General features: G+C 38.7%; 1 protein-coding gene across 1 annotated transcript in view; it reads left to right on the top strand.

The window, feature by feature from the left end:
- The first annotated feature begins 6,353 nt into the window (after positions 1 to 6,353).
- LOC143012909 (calmodulin-binding transcription activator 1-like) overlaps positions 6,354 to 20,528 on the top strand; it is a 226,733-nt gene continuing 212,558 nt past the window's right edge. The window contains exons 1-2 of the mRNA XM_076166248.1: positions 6,354 to 6,372; positions 6,434 to 6,537. Of these exons, the coding sequence (XP_076022363.1) occupies positions 6,354 to 6,372; positions 6,434 to 6,537 (123 nt within the window). The remainder of the gene's footprint in view (positions 6,373 to 6,433; positions 6,538 to 20,528) is intronic.

The raw sequence follows: 20,528 nt of genomic DNA, 5'->3' as shown, positions 1-20,528 counted from the left end.
GATAAAGATAATTGGTTTCCCAGTCCCATACTAAAACAGGGCTATTTTAAGTCTACGTAGTCCTGCATGTCCCCATCTAGAACCATCAGACTGCAGGGAGACTGGCCCCTGGACTATTGGCCAATCATTGTTATTACTGCTAGGGAAATTTGACACTGCTTAATTTGTGCTGTGTGTAGTGAAGCTCAGCTCAGGTTCCCCCACAAGTAGCAGGATATAGCTCTGTTCATGTTTTACAATTAGGAGCCAAGTACCACCAGTCTTCCTTATAGCCAGTTTAAAATAGATGATATAGGAGATTATTATTCTAATGATGCTCATCAAACTCTTTAAATTAACAACGCTAACGTGTGACACAAAATTGAATTGAATTGTAAACATTTTCCTAGATGATCACATTATCATACAACTGTACAATAAGTCATTGTGTGAGTCTTGTCTTTGGTTTGAACTTATTCTTCAACAAACTTTGTCTTCTGTAAAGTTCAGTGAGCAACCTTTGGTGAGAAATGGTTGGCAAGGTAGTTATCAAGAGTTTGGTGCTCAGCTTGATCACAGGAATCGGAGGGTTATTGCAGGTTAAATCCCTTCTTTACCTTTCCCCCCCCCCATCTCCTTTCACGCCTCAGAGCCAGATTGATCACATTTAATTCACAGCATGCCATTAGTCGACCACTGCACCTTGGTTGACCAACTGCTTCTTGCTTCACGTTTGACTAGATTTTCTTTCTGCCATCATTGTAGCATTTTAATGAGAGAATCCTGTTGTTAGTATGGAATCACTAAAGTAGTCGGGGCCACACAATCGTTTCACCTTGACTGGACACACACTGACAGTAATTTGTGTTCTACACAGTGCTTGCAGTTCATTTTATTTGAAAAATTTGACTGATCATTTCTATTATGTATTTGAATCTATTATTTGTTTCATATTTATACATTTTTACAGTGTGAGAGCCTTGAAGGAGGCATGTGCTGTGTGTGTAGAATATTGTCTTGTGTCTCCCACCTGTCCACTGTGTTCATCTTTTTTTTTATTTCTGTATGTGCATGCATGTGTTTTGTGTCTCTATCAAGGCTTCAGTTTGTGCTTTTCTTTTCTTTTAAATGTGTATGAAATCTCCTAGTCTAGTAATGCATGTTAACTGAAAAATATGTATGAAATATGCTGTATCTGTTTATGACTGTGTAAATATATTCACACACAGTACAATTCTGTCCACATAAAACATCCAAATGATCCAAATACCAACTTCCTCTCCAAAATAAGCTATAGAAGAAACACAGTCAGGGGTTATAATACAGTAGATAAGTAGAGGAAGTTTTCATGTAAAATACATCTCTTTTTTTTGGTTTTACTTTCAAATCAGGACTAGTATCAGACAAGGAACATTCAATATCAGGTATAAAAAGGAGAATTGCATTCATCAGAAATATCTTGGCAGTTTTTCTTGGTAATTTATATTTGTGATTTATGTATACAATTACACAATTACAGCTGTTTGCGTTATACTGTGTGTATATATATATCTATATATATACAGTATATGAGCTTTTGATTTTCACCTCCATCCTCTGCTGTTAACAACGTGTTGCTTTGCTATAGATTTAGTTTCGCAGACTAAGGAGTTTGCTTTTGTTTCTGCTAAGCTTGACTTTTCTCACCCCAGTTGATGAAATGTCTAAGCTAAGCTCATTAGGATAACTGTGCTAATTTTGCAGCTTAACTCTGAGAGCATTGTTGGTCCAGCCCAATGTGTGGCTGTCATCCAACTTAATGATAGCAGACAATGACACAGGCCTAATTTAGCTTTACAGCCCATTTTACAGCAAATAAGAACAGTTCTAGGCTGAGTGACACATTTCTATCCAAATGGTTGTTCTTTTGTGGTTTTGCTCCAAGGTTTTTCAGATAGAGTTACAAAAAAGTCGAGAACTGTAACCTGCCTTTCTCATCCTCAAGTCAAATTAGGCACTAAAGCGTTGTAGTAAATGTTTGCATTCAAACTGTTACTTTGGATATGCACCACCAGCAGCAATGTGTTGAATGATCTATAGCCAAAACATTAGCTTGCAATTTCTCTACAATGTGGGCACAGATTAAAAAGAAAAACTGTCACTCCCAGAGCGCTCTGAGACAGAGACGGAAGAGAGAGGTTTTTGCGTTCAGGGCTTGGATATTGATTAAAGATTTGTTTTTGTCAGCCTTTCCAGTCTCATGACCCTCGCTCCCGTCTCTAGGGTGGGGCTGGAGCAAGCTAGCATGACAGATACCCTTAAATTCTCCCCACGTGTTTGCTTACCAGCCAGGATCAGTGATAATCCAAACATCAGCACACAAAAATATATGTCTTTATAACCATTTGACAGAAAGCGATGTGACTTATGAAGGAGGACATCCAGGCTGCTGTGGCTCAGCACACAAATGGCCAGTGACGGCTACATGGAGCTGCAGACCTGTAGCGTCTTTGTCCAGCTGAGAGCCTCTCCGTATTTAGCCTTTTGTATGTACGCTCACTTATCAAGACCAAGAATGTAATTGGCTCCAGTGTGCCAGCTCAGCTCAGCACATCCTCTCATGTAACAAGCTCCGGTTTCAGCCTGTCTTGCACTTTAGTGTTTTACAACCAAATAGTAGTTTTCTGCGTATCTCTTTCTTGGCTAATGTACAAGCAGTCATTAAGTCCACTGTTTAGCCTCCAAAATAAAACTTAAACTTTCAAAGAGAGTGCACAAGAAATGCAATGGTGCAGAGGTTTCAATTAGTATTCAGCAGGGATAAAAAGGCTATGTTTACAATTTCAGAGTCAAATTTTTGTGGGTGATTTGTTAGTGGCGTATTTATCACACTCCACAATCTGATTAAGAAGAGCTTGTGTACATGTCGTAAAGCTATCCCAAATCTGGCATCCAAATCTGTTCCCATGTGAGATTCTTCCAGCTGACGCACCAAATATATGTGGATTTCCATGCCACAGCGGACAAATCTTTAATTAGTAAACAATACTCTGTTGGATCTCTCACAGTTCCTCCTTCACATCTGTGGAAGTGCCTGGTGGAAGGAGGGAGACAGTAGGCATAGAGCAGCTGAAATAACATTAGCGTAGATAAATAGCAGCTGAAAGAACAAAACAGTTTAAAGTAATGATAGTGTAACGCTGTAGAAAAGAAACCTCGACACTCACTGAACATTTATATTGAGCTCACTTTTGCGTGCCTGGAAAGAATCACTGTCGTGTAAAATCAAGGCCTTTCTCAAATTAGGCAAGGACTCTATCTGTCTGTCTGTGTGCAATGAGGGCCTTTTTATTAGGTACAAAGTGTGAAAGGAAATGTATTTAGGTAGTCACTTTACCACAACCTCGACTGCGACATACTGTAGATGTGTCCAATTGACAAACACATGCTTGCACTAGGTGATATGTTGTGTTGGGTGAGCTGTAAAATCCTCTCAGGCCCATATCTAGTGTATTTATGTGCTCCAAAGTGTTTTCCAAGAAGTTATTCTACTAGGTCACAACTATCTGCAGTACCAAAAAAATGGTTGGTTATACAAGAGTCGGTTCCCAGTTTCCAGCTGTGCCTCATGAAAATCTCCATGTTATGATAGAGCAGTGAACTCTTATCTTTTCTTAATTTCTACAGTGACTTTATTTCAAAGTCACGTTAATGTAAAATTAAGGAATTAAGTGAATAAGAGCTGGATTACCCAGTTTGTTAGTCCTGCAAGGTTTGCTGTATTGCTTAGAATGGTTGTTAGCTGACAAATACAAGTCTGGCTTTTCAAAGTATAATGCATTTATATTGCAGTTCTGTCACCTTTTCATGTGCACAGCAGATTGAACTGAGATGCTTTTTGCATAATTCAGGTGTCTGTCTCGCAGAGAGTGGTTGAGCTAACTTTAGAATGCTGCTCACAAAACATGCAAAATGCTTTGTGCCATGACCAGTGTAATTTAAGTTTGATTCAAAATCAAGCAAGAGACCATTGTTGCAACAATTGCAGCAATTCTAACTGTGAATATCTTTCTATCTTCCCATCTCAAGTCTTTTTTCCCGAGTCATTTTCAGTTGTGTCCCCCAACAGGAGATTTCTTTCTTGACTCTCTCGGTGAGGAAAATCTTCAACTTGCTGCAGGCACATATTCAATTGAAGTTCATGTTATAGGAGGGTGTGTCAGAGGGCAGCATCAAATCTTGGCCATATTCTGTGGAGAGACAGAGATGCCATAAATCTGCTGCTGCTGCTGCTGTCAATCGGTTGCAAAGAGAAATTCTTCAGAGCAGACTTTGTGGAGTGGTAGTTGGTCAATGCTGCATGTGCGTGGGGGGTCACATTTTAGAGGCCCTTGTCCTTGTTCTTTCTGTTAATGAAGGAAAGGGTGGGGCACAGCATGAAATCTAGACCAGGCCATTGTTTATTTTACATTAGGTTCATCCATAGAAGTAAAGCTCAACAGAACAACCTCCTCCCTGCTGAAAGCCTCACGTCCTTTTCCTTTGTCCTTTTTTCTTGGCACGTCTCTGATTTACAGTTCTGACAGTGAAACTCTGCTGGTGCCTCACAGCAGATGCTGTATGTGATTCTTAATTGGGTGAAGTAAATGATTACGCATACAGTACCTGTACAGCCCACATAAAAAAGAGCACGCATGTGGAATCACGCAGGTACAGATGGAAATGGCTACATAGCTACATTTGTACATTTACACTCTTATGAAAGTGACGCCTTGCCTGCCAGCCGGTTTCATCTCTACGGACCAACTGTGTTCATTCCCTTTGACTTTTCCATATGGAGGTATCTCTGCAATATGGCAGTTTGATGTTTCTGTGATGTACAGTAAAGCACACATGTTCTCGTGATATTATCATAATCAGTTGCACTGCAGGATTATTCTTATTAAATGACATTTTGCTTTGGTTGAGCATTTTACTTTTTTATAGTCAACCACTGGCATCGGCTGCCCCCGGGGATCCATAGTCAGCACTTATTTCAGCTCTCCACCCATCTTCACCTTCACTCTCCCATGTTTTTTAGTATCCTAATCTTGAGTTGATCATACATGCAAAAGAAGGTGACTAAGTCTCATTTTTCCAATTAATTATTCGTAAAGCCTTTGCATTCCAATTAAGTTCCTGTTGCAACTGATATTAACACTTCCAAAAATTCAGTATAAGCAGACTTTCCACAAGTGAATACCAGATAAATTTGCACATGATGGAACATTAACTGTAGTAGCATCAACTTGATTAAGCACAACTCTGTACCTACATGATTGTCCGTGTTATCGTTTGTAAAGGTGAGATATGTAGATCGATGCCTACAATTTGTGCGAAAGGGAGATAAGGAAAAAGCCTTAACTCATATGCAGCTATAGAGACCTGAGCAGCTGATATTGTTGGCTGACTGTTTAATGGTACTTTTCGGAGATGTGTAGGTTAAAATATGACCAAAATACAGTATAAATTTTCTCAAGTTCGCAATGTGACAAAAGTGCTTCGCCACCTTTTAAGAGCATCTTCACTCTCAATGCATGATGCACCATTTCCATATTACAGCTATTATTTATTATGGAAATCTTCACAGTCAGTTTCAGATTTGGACTTTTTAATGTCGAGGCCTCTGAGGTGAGCTTGTTTTTCTAGTGGCACTGCTGCATTGTCTCCAGTCTTGTAAAGGTTCCCCTGTCATTTCATTGTGATTGGTAGCCACTGTGCTGTGAATCTCCTTATTTTGTATTTTTGTAGGTTTTTGACTCACAAGCATACGTTTAACATTCTGATGAGAATAGTACCCTTAAAGCTGTATTATGGTTTTCCATAATATTATAATTTCAACATGTTTTTGTCTCCCTGAGCAAATACTCACACTTAAGCCATCATCACATGTGAACATAAGGAAGCCAAATGGAATAAAATCAGCATTTGAATGTAATCACGCATGATGGCACCTTGAAACCATACAGTTTTATAAAGCTTGTGAACTGATTGTGAAATGTAAATGATAGATTAAACGACATACATTATAATGTAAGCATTGGGCCTGGTAATTGTATAATTATTTCCCTGAATAATATACCACATTCTGGCATGCAATACACAGATTCCCATGCTAAATCCCCATACACTATAAAATCACTCAAGGGTGTTTATTGTGTCTAAATAATGAATAGTCACAGTCTTTACAAGTTGACAGTGAAAATTTTCTGGTGAGCTCCCCTGATAGAATGCATTTCACAGTAAAATTATTTAGTCAAGCACAATATAAAATGTATGCAATATTGTATCTTAAATTAATTTTGTAATTCAGCTGGGAATAGTTTTGTTGCAGTCAGCATATTGCCACAGAAAGAATGATAAAGAGGGAGACAGGCAAGTCAATAAAGAATGACGTATGTGCTAAATATTCTGCTTTGTCTTGCTCTTGTTGTAGATGAACATGGACATTTGAAAATATACCTGCCTAAGAAGCTGCTTGAATGTCTACCAAAATGCACCTCGCTGCCAAAGGAGAGACACCGCTGGAACACTAATGAGGTAAAGCCACATGACTTTATCCTACAACTTCAGTCCATCTCTTATCCTATCATCTCTCAGTATTCAGCGACAAAACAGCCCAACTTCTTGGTCTTCCAAGATTGACCAAAATATCATTACATTTTCTCTCTGCTTACATGTCACAAGTGTGTAACATTAAATGTGCTGTCCTACATTTAAATGTTTTATTTCATTTTATAAGATTGATTTGGGTATTATCACTTTTTGTTGTAACTGTATGAAATATCATTACACAATTTATTCCTTTATATGTATTGTTATATTTGACAAGTTATTATTTATTGTTCATTTCATTTCACAGAAGATCACATTTGCACTGATTTATATGTAGTTAAATATTTTGTCTTAATTTTGACTCAGCTCTTCCCAAAACCTTTGTTGTTGTTGCTGCCATTACAAATGTACTCCCACAATATGGGAAGCACATTGTCACATTGTTCAGCCTGACCTTTAGTGGTGATATGGTACGTTCTCAGATATTCAGTAACAAAAGAATAAAGACAAAATATACCCAACATTATTTCCACCTAATCTCACATAATATTATGAGCTACATCTAGCTCACTGTTTTGTAGTTTATGTCTGTGATGGCTTTGCCAATGCCCATCCTGAACAGCCCTGTTTGGTATTAATCAAATTTTATTGTCAATTTCCATGTTGATTTTTATTAACAGAACCTCATTGCTGATTTATTCAAGAAGCATTATGATGGGCTCCTGATCTAACATAAACAGTGTCTGACATCGGCTCTATGAAAGCCCAAGGTGTCGTTTCATATTTGCATCACATGAGGGAAGATATCACATCATATTCAATTTTCTCTGTTGAAATTTAAAGCCAAAAACTGTTCAATGTGCATACTTTTCTAAGAAGTAGTGATTTTCTTTTACATTTAGGCCAGCCATTTTAAATTTGTAGTATTTTGTCATCGCATTTGTTAAAGGGAAATGTGTCTCCCTTTATATATATGAGTTACCCTTAGTTACAAATGCTCAAAAATTGTTTTGTGTATCATTCTGCCTTTAAAAAACCAAAAACTTACTATTAAGGAGTGTGGTTGGCACGGACATAATATCATTGACTATTTAAAATGAAAAATACTGAATGGGTATCATTTTTACCCAGAGTGCACATTGAGGGTTGAACCACTACAGTGATGACTGGTATCAACTACAAACAAATCATTTGTAAAATAATTAAACAAGGCTGTTGCTTTTAACAAATTTTGAGGTCACCAAATTACATTATTGCAAATAACTGGGATTTTGTCTGCCTCATTTACCTTGAAACCCAATTTGTTTAATTGCAAACTGATAAATTTATCGCTTTCACTTCCAGCGTTGAAAGGTGAAAATCTTAGTCAGCATTTGAAAAAACAAATTCTTCTTTTCAGAGAATAACGGGTAATTCAAACTAAATACACTTTGTGACAGATCTGAAAACCATTATGCAAAAACCACTCATCCATACATTTGATTAACAAATTGTGACCATATAAATATAGTTGTCTACAGTGATCAAAGTTAATTGACTGAAAAAGCACCAGATGATAAAGCACCAGACATGCTGGTTTCTAAGAAATAGAATATTACAAAAACACAATTTCCCATTTACACAAAAGCATCTGGTCTCTATATATGTGTCATGTATATAATTTATACAATTGACAAAGGACTTTATTTATATGTGTAAGAAAGACGTGGCTCCATAATAGACGGCTAAATTACTGTGGTAATTAATACAGCAAGGTATGCACAAATTTCACATTTCCGGTACACTGCTTGCAGTCTCTTAAAGTCTCCATCTGCTATGTCTTTGCTCTCTCGCCCTGGCCTAGTTCTAAAACAACTGCAAAACGCTTGTGTGTTTGTAATTGGTTGATGCTGTTATTTGTTTGCCCTGTCTGACCTGCATTCTGCTGTTAGCGGTCTCAATTAATTAACATGTTTTTGTAATTGATCTGAAAATGCAAGTCTCAGCGTTGTTTAGGATAAATGCTGTTGGCTGGAGTTGATTGCACGTCTTGTCATTTATCTTTGAATTTAATCACATCAGACATATTTCAGGACGTGGACATGTTGTGTAATTGCGCTGCAGTCTCTTGGTGTGCTGAGTGGATTTTTGGTTAAAAGCAGCAGGCGAGACTGTGGTGTGGTGATATGTATGCCAGTTGTGTATTCTAGGCTGAAGAGTGCAAAGCAACCCTTCTAAAAATCAAGGACATTTGTTTCATGTCCAGAACACACGGTCCTGTGTGTTTGGGCTTCAGCAGTGGTAGACAGACAGGCTTTTTTTCTGTACTGTAATCGTGCAACTTCCATCAACTCGGTTTATTAGTCAGAGTTGAGATACGCCCTTAAGTGGGATACTAAGACTAATGAATTACAACCAAAATTACACTCTTCTGTATTCAGACTTCAGACTTACTTAAGAACTGAAGCACCTCTCAGGTGAGCTACATGAACGGGGCACTGTCTCCACTAAAACAGGAGTGTCTGCAGCAATCCATGACTCCTTACGACTTGGGACTTGCCCTCTCCAGTCGCGAGTTGTAGTAAGTAATCAGTAGGACAACCAGCAGACACTGAAAACATCATTCTCCGTTCTTTCCAGTTAGGGCAAAACATGAAATATGTCTTGTGCCTGTGTTTATTCATTACTCTGCACTCTTAATATGAAATTCACAAAACATCACATTGTGGTATTTGGTGTGATTGCAGTGTTTATCACATCATTTGGAAGCTGTCCATATAAATAACACAGACAGCATGCTGCACATTTAAAACTGCCTACTACTTAAATCAGTGCACTTACACATTCATACAGGTTTTGGCAATATTACAGGCAGGTGCTTGTTATAAAGTGAGGGACAGGAGACATTGAACAATCTCATTCCCAGAGAGCTGAACAGCCGGCGATCCTGGCAACTTCAGAGCCGTGTACTGGATGGAATCAAGCCCCATGTGCGCTAAATTGGCTATCAGTGGATGTGTCTCATGCTATGATCCCAAACTACTGTTGGCATTAATGAGCAGAAATGTAATTGTTAACTTTAATCTACAACAGTCTCTATCAATAATGGATGTATACATGATTCAACCCAAAAACAAGTAATGGAAACTTTGGAAAGTATCAGTATTTCGTACACTTATTTCTCATATATGAGGAATCAGAATAGCCTGATAGGTAAAAAGAAAATTGATGGCATGACAAATAATGTAGCTATTTGTTGCTTCCTTAATAATAGTTACAGTACAGCTTGGTGCTTGGGCTTCCAGGTAATATAACATGCCCTGTCTGACAGACATGTTGGACCTCCACAGGTCAACAATGGACCAGTAAAGTTGGTTGCCTTTCAAATTTTTACAAGAGCATCATTTTAATTGGATTTGATACTGTATTTCTATATCATGTAGTGTCATCTAACGAATAATCCCATATACTATCTGTGCATTTTACATAGAAGCTAATCATGTCATGATAAATTCATCAGTTGTTGAAACCTGTAGTGAATCTCATGTTGTATTTATGCATTATTTGGACATACTGTTTCCAGTGATAGCATTAGTCATGGTTGCAGTCCTGCAACCGCAAATGCAAATCCACTTGAAAGTTGTATAATGTTGGTGTTACACAACTAGTAGTTGTGTAATACCAGTTTTAAAGTAATACTGTTCTGAAGAAAAGGTTCATAAGGTATCTACTGTTCCTCTCCCCTGACACCCACTACTTGCAATTCTACATTACTTGTACCTTGTTCAAATCTAGGATGATTCAGTTTCAATTTATAAAGTGATACAAACTTTATCTTGTTTTTGTTGGAATGACTGAGGATACAACTTGCGGCTACTACAACTTGCCGAATCTGTCATCTGGAAGGATTGAGAGTGGGTGCTGTGGTGTTTCTGGTGTGGTGAGGTGAAGCTAATGCAGAACTATTCATTTCTATCTAATTCTCCTGATCCCCCTGTGTGCTTTTATAAGAAGAAGGTGTGCAGGAATACATTTCAAGCATTTACTGGAAAATTAGATAAACCAATCTGATCAAAATTCAGGGGGGTGGGAGAGCTTGTTAGAGGGATGAATGAGACTCTCGTCTCTGACTCATGAGCAGCGTGCAAGGAAGGGATATGCTGGCAGCCATTAAATTGTCAATGGGAGATTAAGAAATGTACCTGGAGATCTTAGCAACTGAATCTGAAGAAAAACAATGTATTGTTGAAGGAAATACACGAGTGTGTTAATAGTCTTAAATGAGTACGATTTCCAGTCCGTTGAAATGAGATAAAATGGGAAAGTTTGTGTTTACTGTTGGTTCTTATCTCAGCTCTTTCTGCCCATGATGCCCTCATGTCGCTCTGATGAGCCTCATAGGAACAAATCCTCCCAGAATTCCGATCAGATCTGTAGCCAACAGCTATTGTCTGTTAGGTGCTCTGGCACAATGACCTCTATTTTGCCAGACATTTCTGTAGAGATTAGAATCTTTTTAAAGGAGGACATCTCACACAGGAAGGGCTTTAGGCTTATATCCCTTTCAAGATCAAACAGAGTCAACCTAAGGTTTAGTTTTGCTGCCATGAAGGTTGCAGGACTTGAGGTGCGATGGAGAATTGCAATTTTACCATTACTATTTTCATAGACTTCTTACTCTGGGATTCACTTTACGGTTCATTATTATAGGATTCAAAGTAAGTTTATCAACTTGTTGTAAATTGCTGGTCACAGAAAGGAGCTGAGTTTGCCCCACAACTACCGTATGACAGCTCTTAGGGGGACATAACATCTTCCCTCTTTTCTGTCCTGCAACATGAGCCTCTTAGCTCAGTTTACAAGTGACTGAAATTGTGAGACATTTAAGTGTTGACAAATAGGGAACACTTGCCAATTTTGGATAAGTGACTGCATTTGTAGCCAACCACCCTTTAAAAGCAGAGACAGAGGGGTACAGCTCCAGAGGGGACACTGGGTATAAGCTAGTGTGACATCCGCAGCCTTTAATGAACGGCACAATGCTCTGAGTAGGTGAGCGCCCACTCAGCTTAAAGGGGACTCTCCTAAACTGGTGTTGAACTGGTGTTGAACAAAACAGGCAAGGGAGCATCAGCACAGGAATCCACTGGCCTGGTGCTCATTTAAAGCGCCTGTTTGTCAGGAATAATCCTCTCTGCACAGAATGGTGCCTACATGTATGCTGCCTCTCAGGACAGAGCACGAGTGCCAGCACATAGACTCAGTGGACTCACTGGGTAGAGGGTGAAACAGGCAATGTGGTCAGAATGTCACAACAAATTAAATTAAAGGTGAGAATTTTAAGAGACTATCGGTGGCACTCTTAAGATAGTTGCTCTAACTTTTTGCAATTGATTGCACAGCGTGTAATCATTCAATAATTATCTTTAACTAAAACAATATCAGAGTACCACTGTACCATTGTGTTATCACAGCACGTTAAGACTAAATAGAGTCAAAGACAACTGCAGGAGAGAAGAATGTTTAACAGCAGTTCAGCCTTTATCACACCACATTTGATTGAGTTTACATTGTAGGCCCAAGACTTTGACCTCATTAAAACATTGACCTGCTATAATATTCCTCCGATGGCTCAGGATGAGTCCTATTACAGTGATTGAGCTCGTTGGAATCAGCTTTGATACATTTTTGTGGTCATGCAGCAAATTGAACTGTCGGTGTTGTGTTCATGGACATCAGTGCTTGGAAAATATACCTAATCGAACACAAGGTCACGCCTGATTAAATGTTTATTTTCATTTGAGCTCCTTGCCATGCATGGCTCTCGCTATGGAGCATAATTAGAATGACTTCCCACCAATTGCAAATGTTTCCGGAAATGTTCATTAATGTCCCTAGGGCAATCAGTGGAAATTAAAGGTCATGTTTGTCCATCTCGCTGCTTCTTTGTTGTTTGTTTTTCTACAGAAACAGGTACTGAGAACATGTCAATGTTCAGAGTAGGGATCACTGTGTATCAATAATACTTTTATTTATATCTTCTCTTCATGGAACTCTTCAGGTTATATTCGGGGTTATATATATTGTAAAATGTCCTTTCAATTTATTCTGGCGTCTTAGAGAGCGCAGTTATTCAGCTTCAGTGTTGCCATATGACAACTTTTCACAATTTGCTTTGCCAGTGTTTCTATAGAAACACCCAGCATTATTTATGTAAGTCTATGACGTAAGATAATTTACTTTCTGGATTCTAGTTCTTGCTTAAGCACATTTGACTAAATAAAGCCCATTTTACAGGACAAGCAGATAAGGCATTGGACAAGAATCGTAACTTCTGCTGTGCTTGATAGCTTTACTGCTGTTGTATCTTACTCTGAAGTGTCAATTGTAAAGCTGTGTTGTTGTGAGCCAGTTGTAATAGGAACCCACCAGTCAGGTCATCCAGGGGGGTCCATCATGCTACAGGGACCCTTTGCTTTTTCCTCTGGATGTGCACATCAAGGCAGGGGTCTTCAGTATCCTCTTAAGACAGGGGAATCCGCTCAAAATTGCGTGACCTCTATTGTAGTAGATACAGGTCACTCTACCTCCTGTGGGAAGTCTCTAAATTGAACCCAGCTTGTGTCTTCGATTTCTATCCAGCTCTGTCTTCCCCTCATGTCCCTCCTCTACTTTTATCTTTTGTCCCTCATGTGCTCAGTGAGCTGCAAAGCTATTCAGGTATACACAGAAAGATTTCTAACTTCCTCTCAGGATTGCTGGGTCAGGATTTTTCTGTGCGGAACCATTTTGCAATGGACTTTATTTACAAGATAAAAGAAAATGAGTTCTTCCTACATTATTTCTTTGATGTGTGTATATGCTTCAGCTATCTGTCATATAGTTTCATATACATGTTTATATGACTGAATGCCTCTGTTCTGACAGCTGAATGACAGGAGCAATATTACCATATTTACAACTATGATTCACTTTATTTTAAATATTGCCTGGAACTTTGAGATGCATATTTTAAACAGAATTTAAAATAATATAAAAGAAGACATCATTCCACTGCTGGGTGTGGAGCTACTAAATCAGTCTGAAGTTACGTTATAGTCTGGTGGTTTGCCCATAAGTGGTTGAAGGATGATATTATTTGAACATTGGTGGAGCGTGGGGACATTTGGTAACACTGGCATACTGTTTACCTGTGGAAGCCAGTTATGGTACCATCTCCAGAAATAGCTTAAATAGTTTATGTCACGTTTGCTTATAAATGTTTGTAATAGCCTGTTGTGTAAAACGGTAATCTGTTTTGTGTTTTGCCATTGTTTGCAAGTGAGACTTCTTTCTAGTAAATGCAAGATATGTCTGTTGGTGCTTGTTATGATACAAACAAGTACAAAACAACACAATTTGCACTTCAGGAATTTATCAACAGAAATAGGCAATCTATTCTCAAAAAGTGGGCGGGTCGCGGGCCTGTGCCTGGGCAAAAGAAAACTTCAGAAAAAAAAAAAAAAAAAATCAACGGAGTGTTGTCTATTTAGTCTCCGTAGGGGGCGTGATGTCCTGTAATACGAGTTGACACCCGCCATTTCACACAATCGAAGAAGACCCGCAAAGTTTGATTACTCGTGCTAATTAGCATGGCGAAACGCAGGTACGACGCAGACTATTTGAGATATGGATTTTCTTTTACTGAGGACAAAGGAGGAGGTGCTGTCCTGTGACTGCACGCTGAAAAACAAATTCACTAAGGTAAGCCTCTCCCAGTTCTGGTGCAGCACTGTGACGTGAGAATATCCTTCCCTTGCCACTCGAGCAGTAAAAACCCTCCTCCCGCTTTATTTCATTTTTGTGCATGAATGAAAGCACTGTTGAGTCAAAAAAGGCTTAAATTACCCTCCCTAGAATCACCACTTGCTAGTCGTTTTGTTTTTTTTGCGTTGGCATCCTGTAGTGTTCTTTTGTACTATCTCATGTTCAAACTGCACTTATTATTCAATAAATTTGAGGGATTGAAAATTTTCCTCGACTTGGGTCACAGCTTGTCATTGAGGGGTGATGGTGGATCCCGAAGCCCGACCAGTTGGGAACCATTGGTATAGTGGATATGGGTTTGTGATAGTGATATATACAGGCAGATAATCCTGTACAGATACAGATAATTCACAGTTTATTTAGGACGGAATGCCTACGAGCCTGGAGTCTCCCCTTACAGCACCAAATGCATTTTTAAAATAAGGGTGATATTGACTCCTGTCCAGGCGGGTCCATCGACATTTTTTGTTTGTACCGAGAAGCCTTGCAGTTCAGTCAGACTTCTTTTCACACTTTGTTTTTTAGTTCTGTCAAGGCAGCTTTTCCCTAAAAGTGCCTTGTGCTGTGACAGCTGAAGTGATTGCTATGATTCTAATGTCTTTCTAAGGATGTGTGCAGATAGCAATTTAACACTTGTAGTTATCAGAGATTTGTAAAACTGCTCAACACAGATAGAGAGTTGCACTGCACCGCTGGACTCCTCAATTGTCATTTTCTTCACATACTGTGCAATATCTAAATGGACATAATAGCTCAAGTCACCGTTTCTTCGTCTCCTTGTGAATTTTGTCCGCATGTGTATCACATTTCCTAGGTCCCGATCAATATTTCTTTTCCCTTTTCTCCTCCTTTCTCGTTTCTCCCCATCTCTCTGTTAAAAAAAAAACAATCTCAAGAATGTCCCATAACTGAATGCTCATTGTCGGGTCAAATGCTTTCTTCAATAAAAAATACTCAACCCGGAAAAACCCCAAAATCAATACATGTGACACAGTCGAAAATTTAATAAAAAAGTTTGGCTTAATTCCTTCTCAAAATTTCAATTAAAAATATGCCTTAGCTGGACTGAGCTTATGCTGAGTTCATTTATGGGGAGCTTTTTGTTTTCACTTATATTTTTGCTGTCGATTTTAGATGTTGTGGTTAGTTGTTTTCTAACACTTCATGTAGCTCAGCATTTGTTCGGCTCCACTGCTTGTCCCATTTTGTATTTCACCAAGGTTAAACAAAACCGCCGGCCAGCAGAAGAACACCATGTATCTTTTTTATTTTTGTTGAGAGAGTGAGAGCTAGAGAGGCTACTTCAACGATTCCTTAGAGGATGGAGGAATCTATTTTTAGAGTATCAAAGCAACACATCATTTCTGCCCCTCAAAATATGAAGTGAAAAGCATGGAGTTGAGGTGGGAAAGATGCTACATTTGGCTCAGGACGACGCCAGCTGCGCTGACTTTAGAGTGGATGTTTCACAGACATTCTCCAGGAAATCCCTTTGACTATTCCTTGGACTCTGTAGGAGGCCTGGCATTTGGGTAGTCATTGGAAGGCTGCATGGGTTCTTCTTCATGGCATCCTTCCTGCTTAACCCACTCTCTCTCTCTGGTCCATAGCGCTGTCTCCCTCTTGCTGTGTTTTCTGTTGTGTGTTGGTATTTGATCTCTAAAGGTCCTTGAGTTTGAAGAGCCAGCAACAACAGCAGGTTGGGATTCTCTTTGGGCCAGTTTGGATCTAAGCCCATCATGCCCTTTCTATCTGATGGACAGCTTCAGGCATGTAGTGTTCTGCTCTGTTGTATGAGGCCTTCATCTTATTAAACCTGCCTGCATTGTCAGAGGAATCTAACCAGTATGGGGGCTATAATTTACCTTGTTTAATAACAGCAGAAGTAGAATAATAAGTAATTTCTCATTTATCCATTCTTTTATTATTGCTAAACCAAAGCTATTAAGCTGATGTTTTCAGTTATGCCCATTTGGAGCCACATTGTGTGTATTTATTGTTTTATTTTAAGCCCTCACACGGCATGTTGTATGTTAAGCATTTAGGAATATGCAAACCATGAATTTGAGCATTAGGCAGGTTGGCATGACTGTGAATGCACAGGGCTGTACTTTTCCCCTCAAACCTGGCTTTTAAGATACATCCCTCTGCTTTTCTTTTTACTTAACAATACAACTTGTTTAAGAGGTTTCTTCAGTGTTAAGTAATAGCAAGGTGGTATTAAATTACTAAAAATGATCTAAAATAATCTAATTATCGTCAATGTTAAATCATTTTTAATCCTTGGGATGGTTTAAATAATTCCATACTTTCCATAGGTCCCAGTCAACTGTTTTATTAGTTAAGGTCGTTTTGTTTTGTTATTAATATTTCAGTGCATCAGAATATCAAAGGTTATTCCTATTAGTTCATTGTTTTTCTCTTATCAAAGCCGTCTATACAGGCAGCCCATATAATCGTGGTCCATCAGGATTCAGATGTCCTTTTGGTTAGGTGTCCTTGAGCCCTTTGTTCATCCGGGCAGCATGTGAAGTCGCTTTTCACTTCGAGATGTTTACACATCAATAAAACTGGCTGAATCTGAAAAATAAGCTGACAAGGACATAATGATCTCTCCCACGGGCCCCAGATTCAGGACGGAACACATTCTTAAAAACCTTTTTAGCACTGATAAAGTCTCTTTAGGTTTGTGTTGGAGCAGTTGTTTAAAGTGAGAGATCCGCCATTCATTCTCAGTGATCTTCTAATCTCTGATGACAGGAGAGTCATTGGCAGAACAGGAATGGCAAGAATTTTACCTTGTGCTGTTCCTTATGCCCACCTGAATGGCTAAACATCACCTCTCCCTGAAACAGTCTTACATACCCAGCCAAAAGAATGTTTTAATAATAAGCCCGTATCCAATAAATCCCGGGAACAAACCAGTTATGCAGTGAAGAATAAATTGTACTAAACTTTGAAGAGAGTGGACAAAGAAATGATGAGTGACAGCAAAATGATGTTTATTTTATTGCATGGCTCTCTTTTTGATTACATTATGTACTAGGATATTTTCTATTTTCTTTGACTGATCTGTGCAGGTTATTTTAAAACACATTTCTCAGAGGCTGAATAAGGTTATGGTGTTATATTGTATGGTTGTTCATTGCCTGTAGCAGGTTGAAAATCAAGTATTAATATTAAGACTATATATATATTTGCTGAAGCAACACAGAGAGAGGCGAAGAAGTGAGGAAGGAGTTAGAATCTGATTACATTATATAATGATTAAAAAAAATATTTCTGTTGAATAACATGTCAATGTGTTAGGTCAAGGTAATGGTATCTTTTTGCAGTGTTAAAGAAGATAATGCTCATTGCTAGTATTTACCATTTGTTGTTGTTGTTGCTTATATAAGAATTTCTTAAAAAAAAAAACATTAACATTATGTGTATGTTAAATATTTTCAGTGCAATACTTGCAAGATATGAAGCTTATTTTAATCCTCTGTATTTCTGAGCTTGTAAAGCACTGAACCTGAACCTTAAACTTATTGAAATGAATGTACATTACAGATAGCAAATATGTCTGCCACAGCAGAGTGTGTGCTGAGCTCGGAGCTCTGGCTATTTTTTTTTACATACTCTGACCAGTGACATTTTGTCCTGTATTCTATCGTCAAGTACAAAAACCGGGTGTCTCTTTTCGTTTTATCCTGTCCTATCTCTCAAAGTCCCATTTTTAGAGTCACAAAAGATGCCGAAGGTCATGGATCAGTGTAGTTGTAGTTTGATACTTTTTTGTACGGGGGTGCTGATTGACTCGGCATGCTGGTGAGTTTTGAATGTTAATAAAAGACAGCAGTGCTTCCTCCCTAGCTTGAGTCTCAAAGGTTAAGGTGGATTCGGAGTGTCCATAATATCATGTCCTCCTCCCTTCCTTTCCTTCCAGAACTTGTCCCTGAAATTTTGTACTGGCTTTTGAAATCTGTGTTGATGAGGCAACACAGACTCACAGTGGCTCTGCTGCATTTCTGAAGTCATGTTTACATGCGTAGAAATGACTTGAATGCTTTGGCCGTATCTAACAACGAAGATGCTTAGAAAACTTTTTCCGATGGGAAACTTGAGTGCACAGACACAGTCACTGTTTCCTTTCCCTTCCACATGGTGAATTTTGGGGTGCATTGGTTAACTAATGATGTGTGACAACTTGGAAAAACATTACAATTACAAATTTGGAGCGGTGTTATTATTGTATCTTGCAAACATGCCGAAGAAGATCATCACCATGGAACAGGGACACAGGGGTTACCAGGAGTCTAGTTTCTGAATCATTTGGCTCATCGCTCATGGTTAGGTTGTGGATTGAATGGGCAATGCTGTAGGATTTAAAAGGATGTTCCAGTGTAGCTGCCAAGACTTCCACTTTTGTACTCTGTCTGAGTTGAATATGTCTCCCCACAATATACAAACATTAATATGTTTTAAAAGTGTTTGGGTCCAGGTCAGACTTTTTCTTTATTTATTCTGTCTCAGACTGTTTACCTTGCATGCCTACATTATCTGTCTAAATCACTGAGCAGTGATTTATCAATGTTATTTAGACCTAAAATGGAAGCCACCGTGCCTTTGATGTCTAAATAATTGTAAATCTGATCTTGTTTTAAGTCTCTACTTTACTGCTTTACTGCTATCTTGAGAGATGAGTGTGCTTTACTATAAAGCCAGCTACACACACATCTTCATTAAATGTGGGTTGATAAACCATTAATCCATTCGAGCACTGTTTTATTTCCATTTATTCTTGTCCACCCACACAGTACACCAAATAAAGAGAGAAAACTCCCTCTTTTGTTGGCTGTAAACAATCTCAATTGAATAGGTCTGATGTCTAATGATAAAAGGTGTTTTCTACGGACACTGCTCTCTTTCTCTCAGTGTCCAATCACTCCGATGACCTTTAAGAAGACCATCCGCTGTATTGAGTTTCCAAGTATGGTGTATGTGAATTGATCATAAGAGGAAGAGATATGTTCCAGTAAGACGTGTGTGTGTGTCCGTGTGTGTGTTGGTGTGTGTTGGTGTGTGTATGTGTGTTAAGCTCTGCCTCGATTGCCATTCATGTAGTGTTGGGGTTAGGTCAATATTATATTAGCACTGCCATTGCATTTTCCACAGCTCTATGAATAATGTAAAAGTTAGATATCCCTTTATATAAATACAGCCCATTATCGCTCTGTAGCCTTGGTGGACGCAAGACGGTTCCATAGTTTCTTCCCACAGATTTGATAAACCTTATTGTGTGGTATCTTGGAGTGATGGCCTGAAGTTGTTGCCACAAGAGAGAGACCCCTTTCAGTGAAGATGGGAGCCCTTATTGTGACCTTGTTGGAGACAATCAATGGCCTTTATCTCCCCCAGTGCATAATAAATCCTACCAAAGGGTTGGTCCACACATCCCTGTAATGTATTGACCTGCACCGCCAACATTTATCAACTGGTCTCACTGGCTAAATAATTTAGCTTTTGAGCTTAGACCATACTTAGTCAGTGGCGCCCAGACCAAGTTTGGCCTGCCAAGTAAGATTGATGGGCTCCATATAAAGGAAAGAATGGAGAAGAATAGAACTTTATTAACCCTATAAAGAAGAGTAACTCCAGTTCAGTTTCTCATATCCCTTTACTGCACAGTCACACATGCACAATGTCACACACGTGTACACTTACAACAAACACAACAAAAGATACACACAGGCCCTTCCACTTTGAAAGGAACATTCTAAAGGAGGTTACATTGGAACAGTGTGTGTAAACTGTGACGCTACCCGCTGAAATCTCTGTTTCGCATTCTGTCCAGATTATATCCAGAATCAAAACTTTGGTTGTCTGAATTTTTGATATTTGTGTCTAATTTAAGAGACAAACCTCCACCTCTTCTGCTTGAAGATAAGGAACCCCACCCAGACAGCAGTTTATCCTGTATTAGACTGAACAGGACCTACAGTCATAGCTTCTTGAATCAAGACAAGAGCAGAAAAAATAGCTATCATTTACAACAGCAAACTATAGATTTTTGCTAAAACTGTCAGTGTATAACACCTGAAAAGTTGCTTTGTTTTTAAAAAGCATTGTATTCATTTTTAATGCCTGGCAGTTTTTGGAAATGCTGTGTTTTTTTAAGGCTATAAGAAATAATTAATAGCCCCACC

The sequence above is a fragment of the Genypterus blacodes genome, unplaced genomic scaffold, assembly GCF_046128005.1.
Source record: "Genypterus blacodes isolate CSIRO-AG114 ecotype Tasmania unplaced genomic scaffold, CSIRO-AGI_Gbla_v1 ptg000156l_1, whole genome shotgun sequence".
Classification (NCBI taxonomy): Eukaryota; Metazoa; Chordata; class Actinopteri; order Ophidiiformes; family Ophidiidae; genus Genypterus; species Genypterus blacodes.
This window is presented reverse-complemented; position numbering and strand designations above follow the sequence as displayed.